The 12,629-nt window shown below is 38.4% G+C and overlaps 1 protein-coding gene across 1 annotated transcript in view; it reads left to right on the top strand.

The window, feature by feature from the left end:
- MORC3 (MORC family CW-type zinc finger 3) overlaps nt 1-9,969 on the top strand; it is a gene marked incomplete at its 5' end in the record, with an annotated part of 12,349 nt that extends 2,380 nt beyond the window's left edge. Inside the window, 8 exons of the mRNA XM_010075558.1 lie at nt 1,512-1,616; nt 1,728-1,850; nt 1,973-2,047; nt 2,912-2,951; nt 4,268-4,455; nt 5,024-5,849; nt 6,317-6,480; nt 9,647-9,969. Coding sequence (XP_010073860.1) covers nt 1,512-1,616; nt 1,728-1,850; nt 1,973-2,047; nt 2,912-2,951; nt 4,268-4,455; nt 5,024-5,849; nt 6,317-6,480; nt 9,647-9,800 — 1,675 coding nt within the window. The remainder of the gene's footprint in view (nt 1-1,511; nt 1,617-1,727; nt 1,851-1,972; nt 2,048-2,911; nt 2,952-4,267; nt 4,456-5,023; nt 5,850-6,316; nt 6,481-9,646) is intronic.
- Between the last annotated feature and the right edge of the window lie 2,660 nt (nt 9,970-12,629).

The following is a 12,629-nucleotide window of genomic DNA, read 5'->3' as shown; positions in this document are numbered from 1 at the left end:
CTGTTGAAACAGCAGCCCTCTGGAGGAGGAGCAGCAAGCCTGATACCTGCTGCAGCCACCACAGTTCAATCTGTCTTATCTTTAAATGGTACAGATTGTGCTGCTCTTTGCAGTGGTATTGCCAGCTTTGAGTAGTTCCCGTGCTTCTACCACCATTGTGCTAGCAGAGCTATTAATGAGAACACGTGGTAAAGCAGATCAGGGAATCGGTCAAACTGGAAAATAGCTGTTGCGTTAGTTTTTTCAGTACAGATGTTGCCTGAACCATTTTCTGTGCAGTGACACTAACAGTTACCTTGGCAGAGCCGGGGGGAAATTAGGAACGCTGTAGGACAGGTTTGCACTGTGTTCCCACAGGCTGGCACAGTGAACATTGAATGCTTTTTACTTGTTTCTTTTAAAAAAAAAAAAATTTGTAATGTGGCCATAGAGATACTGCACTTGAAAGATCTTTTATAAAGGGTTTTCTGCGAAGAGTGCTACAGGTTTTTGAAAGGCAACTTTCCAGCCCAAAACAGAAATGTAAAACTTATGCCGTAATTTCATGATCAGTGTAAGCTGACCTGCCCTGTCCTTCTTTCCTTTCCAGAAGAGATGTGATCCCATCCGTGCATTGCTGCTCGGTTCTGCACTTGCAATACTTCCTTTTTCTGGCATAGAAATTCATGACTTGGGTTCAGAGGTGATCTAGATCAAAACGCTCTAGGTCAGACTAGTTCACTGCACAAACACTTGTGTTAGTTGAAGGGACAGGGTGGTGCAGGTGTTGGAATAAGCCAGGCAGGGAAGAACTGGCTTTCAGGCTCTGGTTACCCAGCCACTTTACTCTGACGTAAATTCAGCATGCTGACAAGAGGTAGTCTTACCTCTACCACGCCTGTGGGGCTTGTTGCTCTTCTTCCACACCACTCCCTCTTGTGTGCACCAGTCACTGAGCTGCACGATGAGCCCTGATCAGGAAACTAATCCAGTTGAAAATTAACCTAAAGTAAGACTGGCTGGCTCCTTTTAGAAGCATGTAGACTTTATATTACATTAAAGTAATCATACGTTTACAATCTCCATGTAGTATTGTTGTACATCAACTTAGAGTAGTCGTGAACCTGCAGTTAGTGGATGTTCAGAAATACAATCTGAATACACAGATAGGTACTAGATTGACAGAGGTGGTTTGTACTTGTTTCTTTTATGATTGAGGTTGAACTGGTAAGGTGGCTTCAGGGTTTGCACTGTTCATTCACAGCACTTCTGAATTTAGCATTCTTTACTTCAGTCTTTGTCTGTGCTCCACCTCATATTGCAAGTAATTTAATTGCTAACAAACATGACTTCACGCAATTCCTAATTTCTAGGGTTTTTTAAAAGCAAAAAGCTTACTGTTGTGCAAATAGAAATATTAGAGTGGTTCATACATTTATTCTTTCACTCCAGTTTATAAGGGTTCTTTCTATGCTAGTTTTCTTTCTATGCTTGATTATTTAAGGTGGTCTTTTAAAAACTTTTCTTTTTAGACTTACAATAGCAGCATTAGGAGAAAAGCTTAATGATTACTGGAATGAAATGAAAACGAAGAAAAACGAAGAATGTCCATTAGCTTTGCCAGTTGAGGAGATACAGTGAGTATCACTTCCAAATAGAATAATTTTACGTACTGTTATTACTGTTTTACAGTTTGTTATGAGAATGAACTTTTCATGTGAAAGTTCTGATATTTTTTTCCGTTACAGAAAACAGCCTGATCAGACATGGGTACAATGTGATGCGTGTCTGAAATGGCGGAAGCTGCCAGACGGAATAGAGCACTTGCCAGAAAAGTGGTACTGCTCACTGAACCCTGACCCACAATTCCGGTAAAACTAGATTTTGATGAATATCTAAGTACTACTTTTAGTTCTTATTTTATCACCTGTTATAGGCATGGATGTTAAGCTCTGTCATGATTTTTTTGTTTTGTTTTTCGTTCTTAACTCAGGAATTGTAATGTGCCAGAAGAACCAGAAGATGATGACTTAATTCATCCTACATATGAGAAGACTTACAAGAAAAAGTGAGTACTAGAGACTTTCTTACAACTGTCTCAATACTAGAAAAGGTACATGAAAATGAAATGCCCTTTTCTCTCACCTCTGGTATAGTTGCAACTCTTCTGGGAATATATCCAGCCAGAAAATAGTGCCCTGAAATCAAGACTTGATTGTAGCAGTGAATAGATGAATAGCACTGTTCTTTTCTCTGTTATTAGCAAGTTGGCATTACATTCAACTTTATCTCTTTGATGTAATACCTGTTTGCCCTCCTAAATCAAAATTAGAGTAGACATAATGAAAGAGGCCTCTCTCATTTAGTAACGAGGAAGGAGAGCAGTGAAGCAGTTGGTGTTCAAGTACAGCTCGTGAAGAGGAGCATTGTTTCATAGTAGTAAGTAGTATGAGGATAGTTTGGTATGTTAGAGAAGCAAGCTACAAGGACTGTTAGGAGACCTTGTCCAGGTAACTATTATTTCCAAGGTCCACATTGAAGCAGCTGAATACCTCAGTACATTTATTTAAGAATAAGAGGATTCTTAGCTAAGGTTTATGGAAAAAAAATTACTTGAGTAATTTTAACTAATGCTGGCTAGCATTCTAGAAGTGGGAGTTTCGGGGTTCTTTCAATTTTTAAAAATAAATCTTAAACCGAGAGAGAACTTGTTTGACATTTAAGCTGACTTTAAGCTATATTAGCTTTCAAGTTCATGCAGAAAATTTTCATTCAATAAGCCAGAATATATTCATTAGAACTTTATTGTATCTAGCTGAGATAAGGAGTATTGTGTTTACTTTCAGATTTTGCGGTTGGTTTGGTTTTGTAATGAATTAACAATTTTAATCTAAGCTCTTTTTTTTTTTTTTTCTCCCTTGTTGCTGTCCAGAGACAGGGAAAAGCTGAAGAAGCGACTAGAGTACCACCAGGTAACCCTTGAAGTTGATAGGAAACTGACTTTGGTAGAGGAATTGTTCTTGCTGGCAACAATACTGTGCAGTTTGATCGAATAGGCCAGTTGGAGTTTGCGTTAGAGTTTGCTTTAGCTAGTGGCCAACTGACTGGTTCAACATCCTGTTTTGTTGTGATGGCAGTACAGGTTATGCTCACTATTAGTAAACAAAAAACCCCTCATCTTTGCTGTCTGATGATGGAAAATGCACCATTGCTTTCTATGTAGTACTTAAGACTGAGAGGGACAAAGCCCTCTCACAAAATAGTACTAGAAAAGATGATGTTCGCTCATACCTGTTTTATGGCATGTTCTCATTACTGAAAGTAGATTTGTTGTAGAGAGACATGATGAGGATATGGAAGTAAAGATGCCCTTAAAACTGAGGCAAGGGGTGGGGACTGACAAACTTATAGTAGCTGTACTTTTGCAAGGAGGCACTCAAATTCAAATTAAATGCAAATCAACATGATTGAGTGGTGAGAATGTGTAGCTTGTAACTCGTAATCAAATTTCCTAAGTGTGATTTTAGGTTAAGTTTCTTTCAAAGTAAAGTGCTAACCTAAGGTCACTCAATCTCTGGAGAAAGATTTTTTGCATGTGCTGTTTTAACCTATATACTTCATTGTATGTTTTTTTTCTGCTATTACTTTTACCCAAGTACAAAATTAATTTCTAAAAGTAAAATATTGTTCATTTTAGACAAACTGAATTAATGATGAGTGGCTTTAACAGATGTGTCTGTCCCATACTTTGTGCATGATGGTCAGAGTTCAGACAGATTCAGCTTGGGAAAAGCTCTTGCTTACCCTGAGATTCTACAGGGTACTTTAAAATAGCTGTATCTAGAGAAAGAGTTGGAAGATTGGAAAGCTGCTTTCTGACAGCAATAAATCTGTGCATGGAGAGGAGAGGAGCGTGCAGCTGGTGCACAGGATTCAATGTCCTCTGAGAAATCTGCCAGAAGTCTGCAATTATGATATATGAGCTTGCTGCTTTCTAATACATTGTATGTCTTAAACTAACATGGAGGAGATGCTTCCCATGCATCAGTAGTTTGGGAAGAGGGGGTTGTGCCATCATTAAGTCAAGAAAACTGGAGTTTGCAGCATGGAGTCTAGTTAGCCTTTCTTATTGCAAAATACTGAGCCTGGTTCAAGAAGATCCTTGTAGTATATATAAGTGTTGGTCATAATTTTAGGTGTTGGCAGACAGTTAGGAAAACTGCTTAAACCTATTTTGAAGAATCTGCTAATGTCTTTCTTTTCATTCTTAACTAATATTATCTTATAGATCAATAATGAAATGTTTTTAAAAACACCTGTTTCTTCAAGTAAAGACTTCAAAGCATTCTCAGCTGGGACTGGAAAGGAAGCTGTTTCTAGATCACTTTTACCAGAAACATCAAATGCTTCTGTCAAAAGACCTCTGCTTATTTTAAATAGATCAGTATCTTCACCTCATTCTGATCCTGATAACAGGTTAGTGAATCTGTAGAAAGTATATTCCTATTTGCTTCTAAAATTAATAACTTGTGCTGAGTGTAGTCCCATCTTCAGCTGATGGCTGTGAAAATTTGTATGTCACTTTTGGAAGTATAGGAAGCAGCAGGTTGATTAGAGGTACGTAGAAACCATGTGAAGGACAACAGTTGAACGCAGCAAAAAATACCATCCACTGGTGAGGAGAACTGGTTAGTGGTTTGTCTATTTAGGAAAATACTATATTGTGTTAACCACATTCTACAGTATGTTTTCCTTGGTTAAGGAATGGGTGGAGGGGGGTGTTCCCATAAATACTGAGTCTCAGTCTGTTTCAAAATAATGTGTGAAGATAATAATTTACTGTGTGGATGTGAGCCACTTGTTTTTAGAGGAAGGGTATTTACTCTGGCTACACATCTTAAAATACTATGCAGGAAAACATCCCCTTGTAGTTATTGAGTAGTAGTTTTTAATGGTGCTTATAGAAACACTAAACATAGTTTGAAACAAATTACTTTGCAGTGTTTGAGCTATACAATAATCAGTTTAATATTTTGCTTTTCAGTCATAAGCGGAAGATATCCATTTGTGTGACACCTGTGTCTTTAAAGACACCTCGATTGAATGACAAAACATTCAAGAGCCATGATGATGATGAAGATGTCATAATTTTAGAGGAGAGCAGTACTCCAAAGCCTTCAGCAGATTCTGATGTTGCTGTAGTAAAAACTGAATGTATTAATTTGGATCAAGAGGAGGAGCAGAAAGAAAACTGTGGTGTTGGAGAACCTTGCAGTACAGCTACTTCAGAACCAAAAAGTGAACAGTTGACCTCAGCGACACAGACAGAGCTCCCAAGCTTAGTGGTTAAAAAGGAAGAGGTGGAAGATGACACTGATATTCAAGTTCCCAGGGCAGAGATGGAAACTGAACAGCACAATGCTAATGATGTTTCTGAGACATCTGTAGATCTTGGAAATGAACTGAAAAATCAGCTGCAATTATTAAACAAAGAAAAAGAAATGTACCAAAACAAATGTGAAGTATTAACCAAACAAGTAGAAACACTGGAACAGAGGATTTTAGAAATGAATAATAAGTATGTAAAAAAAGAAATGTGCCATCAGTCAACTGAGACAATTTCTTCATTTGAGGAAGAAAATCTTCATGAAAGAAGGTTGGCAGAAATGACCATTCTCTATGAAAATGCCTTAGAAGAAGTAGCAAAACTAAAGGAACAATGCAGTACCCTGCAGAACTTAAAAACTGAATGCAGCAAGTGTGCTGATGGTGAAAATAAGAGCGAGGTGGATGAGATTGCTGTGCAACTGGATGATGTTTTCAGGCAACTGGACAAGTGCAGCACTGAGAGAGACAGATATAAAAGTGAGGTATGTTTGTTAGAACAGTGATACCCTTCAAAGTAACAACTAAATAATTTTTTTTTAATAGTTGTTTCATAGCAGTTCTAGTACACACTGTGTTGTATAGTTCAGTCCACTAACTAATCAAACTACCTAAAAGGGGGAAGAAAATACTAAATTAGCCTCCGAGCTTCTGGGTTTTGCTTCCGTAAACAGAAATAAGCAAACTTGAGAGAAACTGCAGGGCTCTGAGTGGCTCTGACTGCAAGACAAGAGAGACTGACCAGGCTTAGAGGGAGCATGCAGAGAATGGTTCAGCTGACAGCTAGCTATTTTAAAGTTTGTCTAGGTTGTAATGTCTTAAAACCTCTCAAAAGTTAATTAAAAGCAGTCAACTTAACAAAGTTAAATTATTTAAATTTCTATAACTTGTGGTTATTTTAATCCACCACAATTTTATTTGATACATAAAATTATTTTTATTTACTTGCCAGATTGAACTACTAGAAGTGGAAAAAAATCAAATTGCCTGTCAATGTGAAGAACTCAAAGCAGAAATCTCACAGTTAAAAGCTTCAATTCCACAAGCAGTAGCATGTGCAAATGATTCTACCACCAGTAATGTGGAAGATTCTGTAAATTTTTCTGATGGAGAAAGGTATAAATTCTCTTCTTTCTAAACTATATTTCAAGCAAGATTTTGGCTGTCTGATTGTATCCAAAACATCTTGATGAAGGTCATGTTTGATAATCATATAATAAAATGTGATGTTTGCAATTCTTTTCTACTGCCTCTCGTGACTCCTAACTCAGTAACATATTTTTGTCAAACGATTTATATATTTTTTTATTATTTAGGTATTTGCGTGAGCAGGGTTGGCCATTGCACAATAGAATGCCATACTACACTTCTTAAAATATCAAAAATATTATATAATTTCTAGACACACCTCGCAGAACAAGGAGAGATAAATGAGGCAGGAAGGAGGTCAATCATTACCCTATGATGTGTAGGTGAACTTCACATTTTCTATTCTGTTTTTCTTTCTTGGATCAGTAGTACTCCATTGAAAAGAGTGTAGGTTTGGTTTTGAAACTCACCTTTCCTGTAAGAACTTCTTGCTGCAGACCAATCCTATGGAACTAGGTTGTGTCCAGAGTGTACCTTTGAACTAAATGAGGGTTTAAACTTAGAAATAGCGAGCTTGCAGCTCTCAGTTAATAGAGATGGCAAACGCACAAAATAAGTACATGTACCAAATGGCAGCAGGGATGAGCAGACCAGTAGGAATATAGGCACACTGCATGGACATGTAGGATGGAATTGAAAGCCAGCGCTCAGCCAGAGTTAAAACTGGCAAGGCCTGTGAAAGGCAACCAGAAGGGCTTCTGTAAGTGCAGCAGCAACAGAAGAACTAAAAAAAGGTGGGCCTGCTGCTCAGTGGAGCAGGTGCATAGCAGCAAAGGACATGATATGCCTGAGGTACAAATTACTGAGGTACCCAGTATCTTCTTTACCTTCTTTTTGCTGTAAGGTCTGCCCAGGTCCCTTAGCCAAGTGGTAATCTTAGGGAGTGAAGCATTACCTGTAATAAAAGGTAACTGAAGTGAGGGACCATTTAAGCAAACTCAACATAACGCAAGTCCATGCGTCCAGATGAGATGCATCAGAGGAAGCTGACCAATTCATGGAGAGTTGGCCTTGCGATGATATCCTCAAAAGGCTGTGGTAGTTGACATTCCTGATGGCTGGAAAAAGGCAGTTGTCATGCCTTTATTTAGGACAGGCAGAAGTAACCTCAGTCCCTGGGAAGACCATGGAGCAAATCTACCTGGAAGCCACCTGCAGCCCTGTGATAGTCCAGGTGATTAGGAACCATCATGGATCTTCTGAGGGCAAATTGTGTCTTTGCAGCCCCATTGCCTTTTACGATGAGATGACTGACTCTGTGGACCTTCATTTAAGCTAAGTTTTGAACCTGGGCTGCCATAATATCATGATAGTGAAGTTTGTGAGGTATGGTTTAGATAGGTAGACTAGGAGGTAGGCTGTAACATTGCCCAGACTGCTGAACTCATGGATCAGGATTGAGGCTAGTAATGGTTAATGCCTTCATTAATGGCCTAGATGATGGAGCAAAATTAATTCAGATTCATGGTGACGTCAAATTGGAGGGAACCATTGATACTCTGGAAGGTAGGGCTGCTGTGGAGGGAGCTTGACAAATTGGGAAAATGGGCTGAAAGAAACCTCCTGGAAATAAGGCAACTGCAGAGTTCTGCACCTGTGTTGAAAATACCCCATGCAGTTGAACAAGCTGGAGATGACTCAAGGGACAGCAGCTTGGAAGAAGATGGCCTGTGATGCTGGTGGACTGAAAGTTGAATGTGAGTCAGCAGTGCACTCTTGTGGTTGGGAGAACCCAGTGCCTACTGGGCTATATTGTCAAGAGTTCAGCCAGCAGTTTAAGCGAAGTGATTCTTCCTTACTATTGGGTGTTGTGAGACCAAACCTGGAGTATTGTGTCCAGTTTGGGGCTCCCTGGTGTATGTATGATAGTGGCATATTGCAGCAAGTCTACTGAAGGGCCACCAAGATGGGTAGGGGCCTGGAACATCTGATGTAGAAGGGGAAGCTGAGGGAAATAGCATTACAAAGAGTAGGTTACCTTGAAATCCTATTATTCTCTTCTGCTGGCTAATGAGAGGGTGTAGAAAAGATTAAGACAGTTTCTTCTCACGAGCACAGTGCTAGGATGAGAAGCAATAGACACAAGCTGCAACAAGGGAAATTCTGTTTAAATACTGGAGAAAAAAAAAATGTTCATAGCAAGGGTAGTCAAACCCTGAAAAAGGGACTCCATCTTTGGAGATTTTCAAAACACAAGAAAGTCCTAAACAACCTTATCTGAGTTAGCCCTGCTTTGAATGGGAGGTGGGGGAGTGGAGAGAAGGGACTGGATGATTTCCAGAGACCCCTTTCAGTTTAATTTTTCCTGTGATGAAATCCCCCCTTTATCTGCCAGCATTTCATTTTCTTCTTATAGCATCTGACTTGTGCTTCCTAAAAGAACCAGCAAATATATACAGGGCTTGTAAGTAACTTCCACCATAAGACCCATTGGGATATGATGGCACTGTGAAGACTGGCTACTGGAGATGATAAAGGAACTGATGGTAGAAGGAAATGCTCAGGAGAAGGGATGGGTGATCTGGAAGCAATTTGATCAGGAATAGGACAGAGCAAGGGGATGCAGGAAAGAAGGCAAAAAGAGGAGGCATAGCATTTTCCCTGTACTGTAACTCTTACCTTAATTTGTCTTTATTTTAAAGCCTTTGAACAAACTGCTTTTTCTTGCCTTCTCTCTTCTTTTTTTCTTCTTTTGTTCCCATATGGGGTAGTAGTTTGTGCTTCTAAATGTATAAAAATACTGGGGTTTAGTATTGTTTTGAGAAATAAAAAGGTGTTGTGGGATAAAGGATTGTACCAGTGCTTATTTGCTAACTTAAATAAAAGCATTCAGAAATATTTCTGATTTGTTTTGGGAAAAGCAGAATTCAGTTTAGTCCTTAGTATTTGTTGGAAACTGAAGGAATATACGCCTTCAAAATGAAAACTCAGGAGGCTCAGCTGTGGAAAAAATGGTAGATTTTGAAATTATCTTGACACAGCTTTAACTGCATCAGTTTTTTGTTGGTTTATAGAAGTCATGTATGGAGCCTTTCCAGTATAGAGGATTAGTCCTGCTTTGTTAGAGAAAGTGCTGTGTAGTTGAATGTAAAACTTCATATACATCTAATCATATCTAATTATTTCTTCACAGCCTGAAACTACGCTCTCTTCGAGTGAATGTTGGACAACTTCTGGCTACAATCATGCCTGATCTAGACTTGCAGCAAGTAAATTATGATATTGATGTAGTAGATGAAATTTTAGGACAAGTTGTAGAACAAATGCATGAAATCAGTAGTACTTAAGATTTTAGCAGACTCTTACTTGATCTTCCATTATAACCTTTGTGTAGGTTCAAAATTGTATATACTGCTTCTACACTTTATATATTTGACATAGTTTGATCAGTGAGTGTATATACTCTACACAGCTAGATGTTCCCACAATGCAGTGGGTGTTACCTTCACTTCCTCTTAAAGGAACGCTGTCAATATTGACCAACTCTGATGTACTTAATTAAGGATTTTGCTTTTAAAATGTATTTGTAATTAAATTTGCAAATATTTTTATTATTAGGAATCTCGATACTTTTCTACAAAAGTTTTTTTGTTGACTTTTGATCTTATATAAGCATCAATACCTGCAACTACGTCCTCTTCTAAAGTCTAAGTAGTGGAATATATTAAAGATGCAAAAACAGAACCTTCCTTGATTTCCTTCTCAGAACAAACCTTAGTAGTGTTGTTGTATACTATAGTATTGTTTCATTGCTATCAGCAATGTTGTATGTTGCATTAACGAGACAGAAATGTAACTAGTAGATTAAAATTTTGGCCATATGGGTAATACTTGTGTTTTACTACCAAAAAAAAAAGAAAAATTCTTTAAGGGTTTTATCCTGAAAACTGATGATCTTTGACTCTGTTTTGTATTTTTTTGATGTCACTAAAGAACATTATCTGTACATAGTTTTGCAGCATAAACAATTCCATGGGATATGGCTAAGATATTTCAGCCCTTTCAATTGATGGAAACCACATGCCTGTTTGTGTCCTGCCCTTGCTCCTTGATTGTTGTTTCCTACATCTGAGAACCTGTCTGTATTTGAGCACAGTCAGAGGGATCTTCAGTTCTGCCCTCTAGTTCCCCATTTGAACACAGCAGTGCTGGTGCACAAGTCCAGGTATATACCAGTATGTACCAGTACATGGCTTCAGTGGTCAGACTTTGCACCTAGCTCCTGCCTACTTTTTTCCAAGTCAAAGGCAGCTGGTGGAATGAGAAGCATCCTGGTGGACCATTGGAGAGAACAAGCTGAGGTGGCATATCCAAAGCTAGGGTAGGAGTTGGGCAACAAGCTGGGCAACCTCTGCTCTGCCTCAAACAGCACTTGTTGAGCCCTGAAGGCCTTTTTTCAGAGAAGCCCAGTGCTGAAGAGGGTTGATATAGAGGTTCTGTGATGTATACAGATGCTTATCTCAAAAAACAAATCGTTGCAGTATTACACATATAGTCTGCCTTGGAGTCTTTCAGGCTGAGTTGCAAGGGTGCCGAGATTTGTCTCCAAGGCTTATCTTCCTATCAGAATGTATCATGCTGAGTATGAAGAAGTCAGGCTTCTAAATCCTCGATTAACTAGTTGAACAGGACTATGTTGAAAAGGAGGTGGTGTTAACTATTACAGAGGGAGCTAAAGCTGAAAATGTTTGAATATAACTTGTTTATGCTATCTTCAAGTGTAGCCACCTTTTATTATAGGCACAATAGGGTCTCTCTTCACCTCCACCCCTTTTTTTTTTTTTTTCCTGTAAATGTTTTATAATGACTCTTAAGCCACTAGTTCTATGCTGTAATGCCCATGGAAAAACTTCCTGGAAGAAATGGTACAGAAAGAAATCACTGTTACAATGATGACAGTATTCTCAGCCAATTAGGTGTTTTTCTTCTGAAGTCATCAGGAATTAGAAGAGAGGCAGCAAAGAAAGCAAATCCATCTTTTACTCTGTGGTGGTATTTGTCATCCAAACAGTGATCAAGAAAAATGGTTCTTGCTTTTAAAAAACTCTAAAAATATGTTATTTTAAAATAAATCATGAAATAGCATTCAATATGTTCATTCCTAGGAAGTGTCTTTTTTTTTGGAAAGCCAAAATTCTTGGCTTTTGCACTGCTACTGTCCTGATTTAATTGGATTCTGTTCCTTTTAGTTGTAATTCAGCCAGGTTTTTTTTCGATGGACAGTATTTCAATTTTAAGATGCTATCTATTCTAATATGCCAATAAGGGTAATACAATACTGTTGTACTTTATAATGGATAAATTGAATGTTTGATTTTTGAAGAGGTGGCTGTAATATAACTGTTTGTATGACTTTTAAAAAGTTTATCTTTTCCATTTATTGGTGTGTAGTTTTTCATTTGTTAATCATTATTTATTATGTTTCATCAGACTGTAGTTGAATTTCTTATAGACAACTGGCAAAATATAGCATATGTCTATTAAAAATGACAAATTTACACTGTACATTTACACTTTTGAAACCAGTGGACTAATGGAAAAGGTTTTTATTTACTTGTTAAAATGTATTTTTTGTAAAAAAAAATTTAAAAAACATATATAAATCTGAGTTTGCTGGATCAAAACTTATATGTGATCAAATACAATGTTTATGCTTACAAATAAATACTATGCAGAATGGCTAATGTTTCTGGCTTGTTTTAAGTATTTGGTTTTACAAGAAAGCTGTCTCCGTCTGGTTTTGAGCAGAAGACTTGGGCACATCACGCATGCCCTCAGACCAGGTAGGCATCCTGACCAAGCCCCACACCAGCTGGCTGGCTGTGCCGCTTCAGACGGTCGGTTTTGTACAGGGAATTCTGTTACCCAGTTACAAGACGGATACTGTAATGGAATTTGTGACAAAACTTGTTTTTCAAGGCCTTGTCAGAGAGCTGTTGTCTGTGGTACGAAGGCAGAAGTGAGGGAACGCAAAGGTAAGAGTTAGGGGGGGTGGGACCACCTACCTCTTTGGGTGACAGTAAGCTCCTCGATCAGATTGGATCAGATCAGCTCTCATGGTGAGATTGTACTGAGGCTAGTTGATCAGTTCCCCAGCGTGAGAGACTCAAGTTCTT

This window comes from Pterocles gutturalis, unplaced genomic scaffold, assembly GCF_000699245.1.
Source record: "Pterocles gutturalis isolate BGI_N339 unplaced genomic scaffold, ASM69924v1 scaffold39841, whole genome shotgun sequence".
In the NCBI taxonomy this organism is placed as follows: domain Eukaryota; kingdom Metazoa; phylum Chordata; class Aves; order Pterocliformes; family Pteroclidae; genus Pterocles; species Pterocles gutturalis.
The sequence above is the reverse complement of the archived record's forward strand: the minus strand, read 5'-3'. Positions and strand labels throughout refer to the sequence as shown.